The sequence below is a fragment of the Phalangium opilio genome, unplaced genomic scaffold (genome assembly GCF_054372755.1).
Source record: "Phalangium opilio isolate 3A_F unplaced genomic scaffold, DU_Popi_V2 ptg000217l_1, whole genome shotgun sequence".
Lineage (NCBI taxonomy): Eukaryota > Metazoa > Arthropoda > Arachnida > Opiliones > Phalangiidae > Phalangium > Phalangium opilio.
Window position 1 is genome coordinate 6,257,729 of NW_028324218.1, and position 16,569 is coordinate 6,274,297.

The 16,569-nt window shown below is 35.3% G+C and overlaps 1 protein-coding gene across 2 annotated transcripts; it reads left to right on the forward strand.

The window, feature by feature from the left end:
- Positions 1 to 11: 11 nt before the first annotated feature.
- Positions 12 to 11,951, forward strand: LOC149615942 (SEC14-like protein 2). Of its 2 annotated transcripts, XM_089857509.1 has the most exons (12): positions 12 to 345; positions 3,112 to 3,275; positions 8,589 to 8,658; positions 8,722 to 8,765; positions 8,830 to 8,892; positions 9,314 to 9,505; positions 9,578 to 9,656; positions 9,727 to 9,807; positions 10,983 to 11,069; positions 11,142 to 11,257; positions 11,338 to 11,659; positions 11,728 to 11,951. In XM_089857509.1, exons 2-12 carry the CDS (start codon positions 3,165 to 3,167, stop codon positions 11,799 to 11,801), a joined length of 1,239 nt encoding a protein of 412 aa, XP_089713635.1. In that variant the 5' UTR covers positions 12 to 345; positions 3,112 to 3,164; the 3' UTR covers positions 11,802 to 11,951. The 2 variants fall into 2 exon arrangements, with proteins under 2 accessions (XP_089713635.1, XP_089713634.1); XM_089857508.1 differs by lacking the exon at positions 12 to 345 and having other exon boundaries at positions 2,690 to 3,275.
- Positions 11,952 to 16,569: the final 4,618 nt, after the last annotated feature.

Consider the following 16,569-nt stretch of genomic DNA (forward strand, 5'->3'; position numbering starts at 1 on the left):
GGTAGTGTACTTATCTAGACAGGAAAATAAAACCTACACCAGAACAGAACAGCCCCAGGGTAGAGCCAGAACCCGGGAACCGGAGGAAATTCTAAAATTTCAACAACATAAAATTCATTATTTCCGATTTTTTTACTAGACGGATTGAGTTTATCCTCTTCATTCGCTACTCGAATTTTGATAAGGAAAGTACAGTACAGTTTGCTTTAATCTGTTAATATTATAAATGTGATGTACTAACTAATAACTACAAAACAATGAGGATTTCGTATAGCGAGTTGTGATTATTTATTTGTATAAGTGTTGTTTACTAGCTGGCTTTCGCGATAAATTATTCCTGAATTTGTAAGTACCGTTTTTGATTGTTTTTTAAATAGTAAATATTTATTATTATTATTGTGAAAAAGCATTGTTTACGAGAAATTGTAGTAAACAAAATCATTATAGACCTAAAACTAGACAATAACAATTTAAACAACTTTTCAGTGTGTTTCTGATAAATCTGCCATAAATTAAGGCCAAGGGGATGTTCTTTGGGAGTCGAATATGTTCTGTGATATTTTTAAGTTAAGAATTGGATTGTTAAGAGTATGTTACGGATGACCCCTTAAAATTAATTAAGCTATTGATTAAGACAATGATTGGGGCTAATTTAATTAAGGGGTCATCCCTAAAACACTCATCAAATTATAACTCGAAAACAGTGTCCCTTAGGGCTAACAAAATTGAGATAGAAGTATAGAACATTTTCGACTCAAAATCATTTTAAGAACTTAATTTATGGGGGACTTATCAAAAACACCCTGTATTTGTAGTTCAAATTTCGAAATTGAACTTAGGCAATAATGATTAAGAAAATTTAAGGTTTTTAAACTATAAAACTTTTTAATTTTTTAATCCTTATCAGAATATTTCAAAATTGGAATTTCGTTAAAACTTAAAATTTGCATAAATTATAAATAAAACTTAACGTCTCTTTCAAAATACTTAATATAAGTGTATAAATAAATCAAAGCCCTTTTCTTGTGTTTACTACAATTTTTAGTGCATTTGATATTTTAGTGAAGGTCTAAACATAATTGCCAATAGAGTAACGGCACCTCCTTGCCTTTGACTTCATTAAGAACTATGGCAACTTAACATGCGGTGCCATTACTCTATATCAAACAAGGCTATCTTCGTTTTCGTTTTAACTGCAAAACAATATTAATTTCACAAAAAAGTTAAATTACAACATAAAAAAAAGTTATTTAACAAATTTTCTAAGACCAATAACTAAAGAATTAGGTCAATAACAAATCTATTGCCCTTGAATAACATTGCTTTGAGCAACAACAACTCTTGAAGGAAGTTAATATTGCGTTTTAAAAAACCCTTCATTGTTATAATTACTATCTACAGACTATTTTATAACTATCTTATAGATGAAAATGGTTATATCATAAGTTTATAAGTGATATATTCCATAAGTATGACACTGACTATACGATTCGTAATGCTTACTGAGAGACTTACAGCTCGAGATAACTATACTTCGAGAAGGAGAACGACGGAAGCGAGTCAATTGAAGTCCTACACTCGGTGGTTAATTTTGCATGCAGGACTTCCATCTAGGTCCTATTTAGTCTGCATTACTAAGCCTTTTAAAACAGCGCCTCACCAGGCCTCCCTCGCTTTACCTCCTCGAATCTATGACCTACCTCACTTCAAAATTACAAGCTCCATTTTGTAACCAGAGATTAATTAAACGAACTTATGGTAGGAACATATCTTATGAACTTATGTTATTATATGGTATTTTTTTTTAAAATTTACGTAATCAAAATAATCAGAGTTTTCATTGGACAAGCTAACGATTGCAAGGTCGTATCTTAAACTAGTTATGATAATGAACAAGTACGTTTGCAAGATGGGAGATAAACCCGAAGGGGATAAACAATTCGGTACAAGGAGCATAGTAGCTAACAAACTGGATTAGAAATTGATATATTGATTTGTTTTTTAATTTAAACAACTCGGGACCTTGAAGCATGGATAAACCGCTATAGAAAAGAGAGAACTGTTTATTTTCGGTTCAAGTTAAAAAAATATATCCATGCATGCTCTGTTAAATTATTAACAGCATAAGTTCGTAAGATATGTTCCTTTCATAAGTTTGTTTAATTAATCTCTGGTCATGACAAACTGAGAGGCTTGTAATTTTGAAGTGAATGAGTGAGTGAGGTAGGTCATAGATTCGAGGAGGTAAAGCGAGGGAGGCCTGGTGAGTGAGATGGCGCTGCTGTCAAAGGGGGCTTAGTAATGCAGACTAAATAGGACCTAGATGGAATTAGGTCCTAGCAGCAAAATTAATTAACCACCACCGAGTGTACTTAGGACTTCAATTGAATTCTCGCTTCCGTCGTTCTCCTTCACGAACTAGTTATCTCGAGCTGCTGTAAGTCTCTCAGTAGCATTACGAATCGTATAGGTAGTGCATATCATACTTATGGAAGGAACAAATCTTATAAACTTACGGTAATTATTGGAAATAAATATAAACTGTTATTTACAAAAATAAACAACAACAAATCAAGCTACTTGAAATCGCATCGACTTAAGTGTCTTAAGTCATTTCATTATGTGAAATTTCCCCTTACGAGACACTATAGGCGAACACAGTAAGGTCAAAGCCAATGCTCCTTGGCGCAAGAAGATGCCATGTAGTATTTAATTACCTTCTTTAATTAACTAAAAGGTCCGTCTATATCAGCATAAACCAACCGGATTCAAACGCAACCCTTTTTTCCGTTATCATTCAGTCGTCTTCAAAAGAACCCTTGCAAAAACACTGACCCTGATTACCACCACTCCTGTATCTGTGTTAATTATTACTCCTAGCTAAAGGAGCAACACGTTTTTTCTCGAGTGCTAGCCAGAACTTCATTAGGCATAGAGATTTAGAGTCTAGTACTTTAGTTGATTCATTGATAGCTAGCTTACTAGGAAGTTAACGTCGAGTCGTTCGATACGGGTTTTGTTATTTTTTATCGCGGATTTCTCTGCTTATTTCCGTTACAGGAACGTTGTAACTTGTAACCGAAAGTGTTTCGTGTCCCAATTTTATTACAGAAGTGAATAAATAAATAAATAAATAAATAACAGCTGATAGAAGAAAAGAAGTAATGAAGTTCGACTTAGAATTATGGGATACACCTCCTTCACCTGCTGTCTTGGAGTTACGAGAGAAATTTGTAAATGCCTTGAAACCTAACCAAAAGGAGAAGATTCAAGAGGTAAGAATTTGTCTATGGTTTTTCTTTAGTTACATTATATGGGCTGATTTTGAATTTGAAACGAAAATGAAAGTTTTACCTCTACGTGTTTTTACGTAGGTTTAAATTCCGGTTTTAATTTTATTTTTTTTGCAAATTTTTTTATTATTTTTATTTTTGGGTGTTAATATTTTTAATTTTTAAGGTAATGAATGTTATGATTTGATATTATTTGCATCAGTTTACACACGTGTTTGATAGACTTTTATGGATTTGTCAAATTACTGTTTGGGTAGTTAGTTAGTAATTGGGAGTAATTTAAGTATATTTTCTAGGGGAAAAATGGTTCATTACTGATAAATTGTGATTAGCAATTTATTAAAGTAATATATTGGGGTAATTAATTAGCATTGTAATGTTAGGGTAAGCTATAAATGTGTAATTTAATTTGTAAGGGTATCTTTCAAATTACCGGACGGTAAATTACGGAAATTACATTACTGATAAATTATGATTAGTAATTTACTAAAGTAATATATTGGGGTAATTAATTACCATGTTAAAGTTAGGGTACGTTATAAATCCACAATTTAATTAGCATAGGTATTTTTCAAATTACCGGACCGTAAATTACGGAAATTACATTACTGATGAATTATGATTAGTAATTTACTAAAGTAATATATTGCTATTGGGGTAATCAATTATCATTGTAATGTTAGGGTATGTTATAAATCCGCAATTTAATTAGCATAGGTATTTTTCAAATTACCGGACGGTAAATTACGGAAATTACATTACTGATAAATTATGATTAGTAATTTGCTTAAGTAATGCATTGGGGTAATTAATAGTTAATTCCCATTGCAATGTTAGGGTACGCTATAAATCCGCAATTTAATTAGCATAGGAATCTTTTAAATTACCAGACAGTAAATTACGGAAACATCTGTATCTTTTTTCTATTTATGTTAAACTAGCTGAGTTGCCCGCCCTACGGGCGGGCTGCCTCAGCTAGTTGCTACTAAAAAGTGAAACTAATTAACAATGAATGCTTTTATCGGAAAACATGTATAAAGCTAATGGGACATCATCACTGTCTTGACTTGTTTCTGCCCCCAATATCTTGCCCCCAAAAGCCTCAACGTGGAGAGTCAGAGCGTAGGGCGCGCGGAGAGGAAGAGAGAAAACGACCCCCAATATCTTGCCCCCAAAAGCCTCAACGTGGAGAGTCAGAGAGAAAACGAATAAAATCGCGAGGGAGAAAAACGCGTCTGTAAAGGGTTTTCATTTAAAGTTAATTAAAAAGTTAATGGAGTTACGGGTGTAAATCGAAATCAGCGATTCACAGGGAAAGGTGTTCTTTCCGGACGAAAATGTTCGAAACCGTCCCTCGATCGTAACGCTGTGAAAAGAAGGTGTTAAAACGCGTTCAGAAAGGAAAAACGTGAAAAAACGCGTCTGTAAAGGGTTTTCATTTAATGTTAATTAAAAGGTTAATTGAGGTACGGGTGTAAATCGAAATGCGCGATTGAGACGGAAAGGCATTCTTTCCGGAGAATAATTTTCGAAACTGTCACGCGATCCTAACGCTGTGAAAAGAAGGTGTTAAAACGCGTTCAGAAAGGAAAAACGTGAAAAAACGCGTCTGTAAAGGGTTTTCATTTAATGTTAATTAAAAGGTTAATTGAGGTACGGGTGTAAATCGAAATGCGCGATTGAGACGGAAAGGCATTCTTTCCGGAGAATAATTTTCGAAACTGTCACGCGATCCTAACGCTGTGAAAAGAAGGTGTGAAAACGCGTTCTGAAAGGCGCGATGAGACGACGACGACGACGACTGGCTTTTTATTATGTAGATAACTGACAAATAATGATTAGTAATTCACTTAAGTTAATTAATTACCATGGTAAAGTTAGGGAACCCTATATTGGTATATTTTAAATTACCAGACGATAAATTACCAAAACATCTTTATCTTTTTTTATTAATGTTATATGCTGGTAACTATTTCGAAGCTTAGTTACTTAGGTAATTTAATTCAAATTCTCCATTATTTTATTTTAAAATTCATTGATTGCGTTTAAGTGAAGATTTGCTTAATTGCTGGCTGGCAACCTTTATTTAAATAAAAATCAAATAACTAAAACTTAAAACATTCCTAAAAAGGGACGGTAGCAACGAAACTACGCACTTATCTCAAATAGGAAGTCGAAATATGCCTTAATGACGACAATTACTTTGAATTTCAAGATTACTTGTTGAGATAACAAATTCTGAATTAAATTTCGCAATATTTTTATTCTAAGTTCTTAAACAATAATCGTGGGAATACCGTAAAGTTTTAGGTTTAATCAAGAAGGGATATCTAGTTTACTAGGGAGAAGGTTTAAGATGCCTAAGTATTCGCGCGGGCCATAGTCCCAGTCCCCCTTTCAAAATACAAGGGGGGGGGACGTAAAAGGAGGCGCCGGGCTATTTCGCCTCTCCTCAGTCGGAAAATATGACTGTAATTTTGGTCATTCGCGTCGCGCTGACGTGCACGAGTTTTCAAGAACCAATGAGATGCTGGTTGTAATTTAGAGGCGGCGGGGATTAACTCCGGACACGTCTACGTTTGGACTGGAGATAAAGCTAGAAATGGGGCGCGAATTTATACCTTCTCCCTAGTAAACTAAATATCACTTCTTGGTTTAATATACAGAGTGTTTCTGATAAGTCTGCCATAAATTTAAAGGGTACGAGTGTTTTTAGGGTCAAACTGAGTTGAAAGTGCATGTCACAGAACATGATACGGGGTCTACAACAATTATTCAAGGAGATATGGGCTCCAAAACGTCGTTGATTGGCTCCTGAAACAATTGGGAAAGGAACCCAAAGAACACAGACACCCTTTAAGATATGGCAGACTTAACAAAACACCCTGTGTTAGGATTAAAACGTTTATACACGGAAATGAAAAAATAAATAAAAAATATTTTGAAATAAATGAAGTGGAAAATTATCTTAAAAAAAAATTTAAATGTTATCTAATTTTCTAGAACGGTAGACGTAAACCCCCCATATCATATATTGCCGATTTCAGGTTACCCTAATCTAGATAATACGAATATTATTTTCGCTTAAAATTCACGACATCTCCGATGTATACCAGCAATCACAATATTATTTTATAAAATGATAAAGATTTCATTTTAAATTAAAACCAATCATGCAAACTATTAGACGCTAGAAAATTTGAATAAAAAATTAAGCTACATTTTAGGTGAATATTCTACAACCTCTGATTAGGTAATCAGAGATAACTATTAAATTTTAGACGAGAATCTAATCCTCAAATAGCTAAACCATTTTATTTTTTATTAATTATAAATAATTAAATTTGTTACTAATTGTAGGAGAATGGGGGTTGTCACAGATATATATAATTTCAAAATTCCCGACTCTTTCAGTTTTAAAGTAATTTTCCATGACTAAGTTTCCAGCTTTAATTTTTTGGAGGAAAGTCAGAATTATGTGGCTTAAAAATGACTAATACTTTTAACATTTAAATACATTAATTAATGCTAATACTACATTAATTATAATTATAATTACCGAAGCAATCTGATATTCCTTGCCTTTTACGACATATTTAAAAACCCCTAAAATTTCTCGCCAAGCGCATAATCCCTCGCTCTTCAGAAGCATTTTAAAATCCATAAAATTTCACGGTCATTTTCAAAATACCTTGTGACATTTCACAACTTCTCTTTGGCAACACTGACGAAGTTAAGAATTTGGTAATAACTCTTAGAGTTTCCTGATAGAATTAAATATTTAAGCTTTTAATGATAGCATTTTATCTTGCGAAATAATAATTTAAATCTTGTTTATTCATTTTTCATCGTCGATACGGTACCATAATATTAGTATTTTTTCCTTATTTCCACATACCCCAGGAAAAATATGGGATATTAAATTCATTAAACCATCATATCTAAAATTTAAATTCATATATTTTTATCAAATAATAAAAATAAAACGCGTTAAGGAGGAGACTAGACTACCTATTTTGTATGAAAATCTCGATGAAAATCCTTAAAATAATTTATAACTACTGCAACCTTTCTTATTTTCCTTAGTTTCATAGGTCTAAAGTTGGTTATACCCATTTTTTTCGTTGGTAGTTTCGCGGTTTTCAGATTGCTTCAAATTTTAAAAACCGTACTATTATTGCAATTTTCATCAATTTCGAAACTATGATATTTTTAAACTTTCTTAAGGACACTTTCACGTGTAATAAAAATTAATTAAAAAATAGACATATATTAAAAATACGCCAGTAGACATTAGACAATCGTTATTACAAAAAATTCAAAATATTTAAGCAACAATTTACAAAAGGGTTAAAAGGCCGAAAATATGAACCAAGTCGGTGCGCGTATGTAAATGTACAAATGAATATCTAATAAACTACGAAACAAACGGCGATAAATCGGTCATCAGATAATAACGACCCTATTTTACAATAAATAATAAGTTATCTATAATTAATAGTCCCTTTGTTTATTAGCAGCTTATCAATAAGAATTTTTTTAGTCGTAATTTCCAAAATATTTCTTTTGTAACCTTCAAATCTTTATCGATTTCTATACATTTATACCCCTTTGATGGTTTGGTCAAGAAGTGATATCTAGATTACTAGGGAGAAGGTTAAGGATACCTAAGTATTCGCGCGGGCCATAGTCCCAGTCCACCTTTCAAAATACAAGGGGGGGCGTAAAAGGAGGCCCCCGGACTATTTCGCCTCTCCTCACTCGGAAAATATGACTGTAATTTTCGTCATTCGCGTCGCGCTGACGTTAGTTTTCAAGAACCAATGAGATGCTGGTTGTAATTTAGAGGCGGGGATTAACTCCGGACTAACGTTTGCACTGGAGATAAAGCTAGAAATATGGCGCCATAGATATCACTACTTGGATTGGTTAAATATGAATCGGACAAAGTTTTAAAATGAAGTTAAATTAACTTTCCCGATTTCTAAAGATGAGGAAAAGTAATTTATAATTTTAAATGACATGTTTTCCTAAATTGAAAAATCAAGGCCGGTACTGATTAGATGTCAAGGCCGCTAGGTTAAAAATCAACTAACACAAGTACATCTTGACATTGCATTGGATTTAATTGAATTAAAAATTTTATTTTGAAAACCTCGACCTATTGAAAACGAAAAACATGTTTTCAAATTATACTTTTATCAAAATAATTTAGAACTAACTTATAAATAAATGTATTGGACTAGAGTTAATTTAGCACTACCCGATTTTAATAAATGATTAAATTAATTGCAGTTGAGAAGCAGATTAGAAAATGAATTAAAGCCTCATCAAACGGATTATTTTCTTGTTAAATGGCTAAGAGGTAAATTATATCACATGCTATTATAATTTAATTATGATTATAAAAATAAATGTCTATATAAAGCTCGAAGATGGGACGTTACGGCAGCCGAAACCATGCTAAGAGCGGTAAGTTAATTTCTTATTGTTTAATTAGGCGCTAATTAATAAATTGCAATTAATATTTTTCTAGCATTTAAAATTTCGTGAAGAGTTCAAAGTGGATACAATACAGCACTCCTTCAAACCACCTGAGGTAAGACATCCATAAAACTTCTAAAAATGATCCTATAATAAGATGCAAGCAGCATATGTAGAGTATTAAGAGGGATAGATTTAATTTTAGAAGTAGGAATGGAGAACGGTTAGTATTTACTTCAGTCCGACTCATAGACCACCCAGTATAGAGCCCCTCCCTCCAACACGTAACGAATAGTTTAAATTATCTTATTGGCTGCTCACTTAAACTACGTTTTGATGACGTTGCTGACGGGGACGGCGAAAAATACGCGTAATTCCTTTTTACCTCTGTCGCAATGACCCGCCTCTGCCTTCATACCCCCTCGTCCCGTGGAAGGGGGTCCGGGACTTTGACGAGCGCCCAGATTACTCTGTTCTCCATTCCTACTTCTAAAATTAAATCTATACCTATTAATAAAACAAGATTTCGTTTGAAGGTTTTCCTGCAGAAATATATTCCAATGGGTCTCATAGGCGAGGACAAAGACGGTTGTCCATTATTTATATTTCCAACTGGTAACCTGGACTTTCCCGGGTTACTTAACTGCGTAAGTACCCGCGAAGTACTTAGCTTTTTCGCTTACGTTAGCGAGTATATTGAAGCCGTAAAAACTCAACTAACCGAAAAGGTTTGTATTAAAATATTCCCTGTGACCCAAGAATTATAAAATGCTAAATTTTTTTTAATTTGTCTATTGCAGCACGGTAAAGTAATTAGAAATCAAGTTGCGATTATAGATATGGAAAATTTCAGGGTAACGGACTTCATATCAAAACCAGGTAAAATTTAAATTTATGATGTTAAATTTCAACTACCAGAAATAATTTAAAAAGTTTTTTTTTGCTGTAGCCTATGAATTGTGTTCAGTTGTTACCAAAGCGTTCGAAGCCAATTACCCAGAAGTTTTAAAGAAAGGCATTATAATTAACGGTAAGATTTATTTACTTATTTATTTTAGAAATAAATACGTTTAGATCGTTTTGGGAATACGAGTACAGAGAAATGCCCTGATAACCATTTTTAACTTGTTTAAAAACGTTGGAATATCAAAGATTAGTGTATTGTTTTCTTTGGAATAAATATCGTGATTAGATAAAGGAGTAAAAACCAGCGTTATCAACTAAATAAATTTTACTGAAAACACGTGTTGTAATCTTACCTCTCGAAAAGGTTCGAGGTCAAATTGGTGAAAATGTTGAAGCCACTTAATAATTTACCAACATGTACTTAACGTTTTGTTCGTAGCACGCTAGTAACGTTTTGTTCGTAGCACGCTAGTAACATTTTGTTCGCGGCACGTTATGTAACATTTTGTTCGCGGCACGTTATGTAACATTTTGTTCGCGGCACGTTATGTAACATTTTGTTCGCGGCACGTTGCGTAACGTTTTGTTCGTAGCACGTTAGGTAACATATTGTTCGCGGCACGTTAGGTAACGTTTTGTTCGCAGCACGTTAGGTAACGTTTTGTTCGCGGCACGTTAGGTAACGTTTTGTTCGCAGCACGTTAGGTAACGTTTTGTTCGCAGCACGTTAGGTAACGTTTTGTTCGCAGCACGTTAGGTAACGTTTTGTTCGCAGCACGTTAGGTAACGTTTTGTTCGCAGCACGTTAGGTAACGTTTTGTTCGCAGCACGTTAGGTAACGTTTTGTTCGCAGCACGTTAGGTAACGTTTTGTTCGCAGCACGTTAGGTAACGTTTTGTTCGCAGCACGTTAGGTAACGTTTTGTTCGCAGCACGTTAGGTAACGTTTTGTTCGCAGCACGTTAGGTAACGTTTTGTTCGCAGCACGTTAGGTAACGTTTTGTTCGCAGCATGCTGCGTAGCATTAGATTTTGTTCGCAGCAAGTTGCGTAACATTAGATTTTGTTCGCAGCAAGTTGCGTAACATTAGATTTTGTTCGCAGCACATTGCGTAACATTTTATTTGTAGGAAACTACATACGATTTTGTTCGTAACACATTGTTTGCAGCACGTTTATTAACATTTTGTTCGTAGCAACATTTGGTTTGCAGCATGATACGTTCATGTTACAAAAATCAATGCATATATATATTAGGTCTAATTTTGTTACCTAAAATTTCTTTAATTATTTTGTTGCAGCACCAAAAATATTTTCTTTATTCTGGTCAATGATTAAGCCGTTCCTAAGTGAGCCAACAAAAAAGAAGATAGTCATTTATGGAAAAGGTTAGTACAATAAATAATTAACGAAATAATGAAGATACTAAAACTAAATTGCTATTATTTACAAATTTACAGATGCAGAGTCGTGGAAAGAAGCTTTATTAGAAGTTGCTCATCCTGACCAACTACCAAAGCATTGGGGTGGCAACATGGTAGATGAAGTTGATGGAAACCCTTACTGTTCCTCAATGGTAATTGTGGTACAATTGCGTACCATCAAAGGGGAACTCGTATTTAGCTAAACGTAATATGCAATATTTCTCCCCAACAGATTGATATGGGTGGAAAAATCCCAGAATCCTACTACTTGCCAAAAAATCGTAAAGATTCATTAGGAACCGATATGAAGGTAGCAACAGTTCAGCGACAAGGAAAATGCACGGTCGATGTCAAAGTAGAAACTCCGAAATCAAAGCTAGTTTGGTCATTTCAAATGGAAGACCACGATATTGGTTTTGGGGTCTTGTATAATAACAACAATGAGAATGGTTGTAATTTAGAGGATACCGAAAATTTCCTAATACCAATTGAAAGAGTCAAATGTCAGAGTGTACCGGAAACGGGTAGCTTGGTTTGCGAGAAAACTGGAATATGTAAGCCTGTTTAATAGTTTGTTTAATATTTTGAACTAAATTCTAATATTTATTTATAATTAATTTAGATACGCTGGTCTTTGATAATACTTACAGCTGGTACAGAAGTAAAAAGATTTATTACGAAGTTCACGTTGAATGATAATTAAAATAAAAATTAAATACTTAATTATCAGTGATATTTTAGTACGTTTTTATAGGTATATTAATATATTATTTGCTCACCAATTTATATCATGTACTCGTTTCAATATTTTCACATGTTTATTATATAAATACTCATTTGTTTAAATACTGCACATTTATTCTCACTTATATTTAAGAAATATGTTTGTTTGTATGTATGCTGTACCAATGCACAGAAATTCGTTGATTTTTCAAACTGTATGATTGTTATCAGTAACAGTAGGGTAACGGTCCATTAGAAGTTATTTGGTTGAGTTGCACAAGTATAGCTTAAGCATACAACTAGTTTGCGTGTTTTGAAACGTTGCAATGCGTATAGTTTGAGTGCTCCCGCGCAAATATTGTCGCCAGATGTCGCTATTCACGGACGAAAACTCAATCTTTGGCGCCATTTTGCAAACGTTTCAAAAATGGCGCCGAATCTCGCGTATTCCCGCGTGAATAGCGACATCTGGCGACGATATTCAAGGCGGGAAAAAAGCATATGTACGAATATGCAATTATTTTTACCTCTCCGAGTGACGTATGTCACGGAGAGGTTCTGCAACGATCGTGTGTGTCTGTCTGTGTGTCTGTGTGTCTGTCTGTGTGTCTGTGTGTGTGTCTGTTGTTACACCCACGTGACCGCGTTCGCAGTTTCCAAATCGGAGCAAACGTGTTCGCCATTTCCGAACTGCTTTCACAGTCACGGAAATGGCTACTCTACTTGAGTTCTCACACCAACATCTTCTGGTCTTTGTCCATCCCACACGGACACCAGTCTGTACTTACTGGCTTCTAATCACCACTATCTTAAGGCCTTCGTCCATCCCACATGGACACCAGTCTGTACATACTGGCTTCTAACCACCACCATCTTCTGGTCTTTGTTTTTGTCCATCCCACATGGACACCAGTCTGTACTTACTGGCTTCTAACACCACCATCTTCAGGTCATTGTCCATCCCACATGGACACCAGTCTGCACACCTGGCTTCTACACCACCATCTTCTGGTCTTTGTTTTTGTCCATCCCACATGGACACCAGTCTGCACACCTGGCTTCTACACCACCATCTTCTGGTCTTTGTTTTTGTCCATCACACATGGACACCAGTCTGCACACCTGGCTTCTACTCCATCGTCATCGTTGGGTTTAAGACATTCGCAGCGATCAGCTAGGGTTACGAGAAACGTCTAGCCTCCCTAGGGTGGGTTGTCCACGATAGGTTTTCGCAATTGCGGTTGTTCTTGCTTTTAACTGTAGTTCGACACCCTTATATACTACCTATTTGATTAAGGCGAAGCAACCGGCGTATGCTTCATTTCAAACGCCAATATTAGTCAAGTCTCTCAAGAATGTTTAATTGTTCTTTTTTAAAACGATGTAACGTTCAATAAGGCGAATAACTAACGAAGAAAATATTAAATATTAATTATATTTATTTTAATATTTAAGATAATCTTGTTTCTCAATTCAAAATTAATACGGAAAGAGTTAAAAAGCAGTCTATGTTTTTGTCTGTGTGTGTCCGTCCGTTGTTACAGTAGTGCGCTGCGCTAGAAGTTCGTTTTGTTTTGATGTGTAAATGAATCCTACAGAACCATAATATTCCCTTTATCCTTAATATAAAGTGAATATGTGGAAATATTTTTCGTAATTATGATGTATTTAGTACTTTTGTAGCTTTAAAGCTCTATTTCATTTTGATATTCCAAAGTTGTTTTTAATATTATTATTTAAAATGGATGTTTATATAATACTTAAGCTATACTACATGTGTTTATAGCATAATCCTTTCTAAAGTGAATACAAGCACAACGCTACTATGTTGGTCAAATGAAATTTTATTTGTCAATAGGCCTAGTGAACCAAATAGTAAACGCTTGGGTTTGGTTTTCGTTTCTGTAATGCAGAGGCATTAACGGTTCACAGTGAGCCGAAAGTTAAATACACTTTTAAATAATTAGGCTTAGATTATAAAATCATGGTGGAAATCTGGGCCGCGTTCAGCAGAGCCCAGCGCTATTAGCAGTGTCCTACATAACGGGATTTGGTTTTTGAATTTTGACGTCACGGTGCTAAGCGCTGAGCTAGCGCGGTCTTCAAAGAAAATAGTCGGCTCTTTGGATAACGTGACGTAAAACGCATAGTTCTAAGCTTGGCGAAAAAACCATGGAGGAATTAATACAAATAGCACTATGGGACTATAGCTATTTAATTGGCGTGAAACCAGTTAATCACGCGAGAATTTTAAAAGATATATTAGTTTCTAATTTTAATTATAAAAGTTGTTATCTATCTCTATAAATATGTTATCATACAATTTTTGTTAAGCCTTGGTACCTTGCACGCTTTATTGCGCTAGCGTCATTTATAAAACGCCGATGACCGGAGAAAAGCTATGACGACAGAGCTCACCGGTAAACATTTCCAAAATCCGCTGTCTTTTTTGGTGAGCTCTGCTGAACGCAGCCCAGACCAGTGAAAGGTCTGATCGTAATCGGATAATAGCTTCGTGTTTTCATGCTTTTTATGGTACGCATTTACTTTCAGTGTGTGTAGCCACAAATAAGCTTTGGTGTTATGTAACGTTAACAGTCATGTTGACAAACTACGAAAATCGTTGAGATGAAACGAAAGGATAGTGTTTACAATGCAACCCTGTTGTGAATATGGCTTTGAACATAGAGGCCATACAGTTGAGGAGTAGAAAATTGGGCCTTTACAAACACGTAAAGGTAATATCCCTCCAAAGTTTTATCTCTTCATTTCCCGTTTTTCCCCCATCGGATGATTTTAATGTGTACAAGTATATCATTATTGGATGTAAAATGTCGTCTGATTTACAGTATATTTGCTGTGCTTTGTATACTGCTTTAATATTTCATAGATTTTAACTTAAGAAACATTTCCATATCTGGGTAAATAAGTTTGTAAGTAGTCGTCTTGACTCGGAGAGGTAATATTTTGGTTTTCCCAACTTGTATTACCTCTCCGAGTGACGTATGTCACGGAGAGGTTCTGTAACGATCGTGTGTGTCTGTGTGTGTGTCTGTCTGTGTGTGTGTCTGTCTGTGTGTGTGTCTGTGTGTGTGTGTGTCTGTTGTTACACCCACGTGACCGCGTTCGCAGTTTCCAAATCGGAGCAAACGTGTTCGCCATTTCCGAACTGCTTTCACAGTCACGGAAATGGCTCCTCTACTTGAGTTCTCACACCACCATCTTCTGGTTTCTGTCCACCCCACACGGACACCAGTCTGTACTTACTGGCTTCTAATCACCACCATCTTTTGGTCTTCGTCCATCGCACATGGACACCAGTCTGTACATACTGGCTTCTAATCACCACCATCTTTTGGTCTTCGTCCATCCCACATGGACACCAGTCTGTACATACTGGCTTCTAATCACCACCATCTTCTGATTCGTCCATTCCACTTGGACACCAGTCTGTACACCTGGCTTCTACTCCATCGTCATCGTTGGGTTTAAGACATTCGCGGCGATCAGCTAGGGTTACGAGAAACGTCTAGCCTCCCTAAGGTGGGATCGCCACCAAAGGTTTTCGCAATTGCGGTTGTTCTTGCTTTTAGCTGTAGTTCGACACCCTTATATACTACCTATTTCAGTAAGGTGAAGCAACCGGCGTATGCTTCATTTCAAACGCCAATATTAGTCAAGTCTCTCAAGAATGTTTAATTGTTCTTTATTAACGCGATGTAACGCTCAATAAGGCGAACAACTAACGAAGAAAATATTTAATATTAATTATATTTATTTTAATATTTAAGATAATCTAGTTTCTCAACTCAAAATTAAAACGGGAAGAGTTAAAAAGCAGTCTATGTTTTAGTCTGTGTATGTCCGTCCGTTAGTGCATCGCGTTAGCAGTTCGCTTTGTTTTGTGGAAAGAAATCCTACAAAACCTTAATATTTGGTTTTCTCATAATGTATAATTAATATATGGAAATATTTTTCGTAATTTCGATGCCTTTAGTGGTTTTGTAGCTATAAAGCTCTGTTTCATTTTGATATCCCAAGAACTTTTTTTAATATTATTATTTGAAATCGATGTTTATATATTACTTAAGCTTAACTACATCTGTTTATAGGATAATCCTTTCTAAAGTGTTTTCAAGAAGAACGCCACTATATTGGTCAAATGAACTTTCATTTGTCAATAGGCCTAGTGAACCATAAAGTAAACGCTAGGTTTTCGTTTCTGTAATGCAGAGACATTAACGGTTCAGAGTGAGCCGAAAGTTAATTACACTTTTAAATAATCAGGCTAAGATTTTATAATCATGGTGAAAGTCTGGGCCGCGTTGAGCAGAGCTCAGCGCTGTTAGCAGTGACCTACAGAACGGGATTTTGGATTTGAATTTTGACGGCACGGTGCTCAGCGTTGAGCCAGCGCGGTCACCAAAGTAAATAGTCGGGTGTTTGGATAACGTGGCGTAAAACGCGTAGTTCTCAGCTTGGCGAAAAAAACATGGAGGAATTAATACAAATAGCTCTTGCTGATTCTGATCATAGAGACTAGAAACCCCAAGGAGTGGCAGGAATGCCTCAACTTGTTGCACTTTTTCATGGTACACGCAATGGGTACACGGCGACTTCCGCTAAGCAAAATTAAACGGGCCGGAAGCTCTCATGTACCAATTTATGAGCAACATATTATTTGAGCTTGTAGAGCGGGGGACCTGCCACTCCTTGGGGTTTCTAGTCTCTATGTTCTGAT

Coding starts and splice junctions, on each gene's coding strand:
- LOC149615942 (XM_089857509.1), top strand. CDS start 3,165: ATGAAGTTCGACTTAGAATTATGGGATACACCTCCTTCACCTGCTGTC. Junction 3,276..8,588: donor AAAAGGAGAAGATTCAAGAG/GTAAGAATTTGT, acceptor AATTAATTGCAG/TTGAGAAGCAGATTAGAAAA. Junction 9,657..9,726: donor GGACTTCATATCAAAACCAG/GTAAAATTTAAA, acceptor TTTTTGCTGTAG/CCTATGAATTGTGTTCAGTT.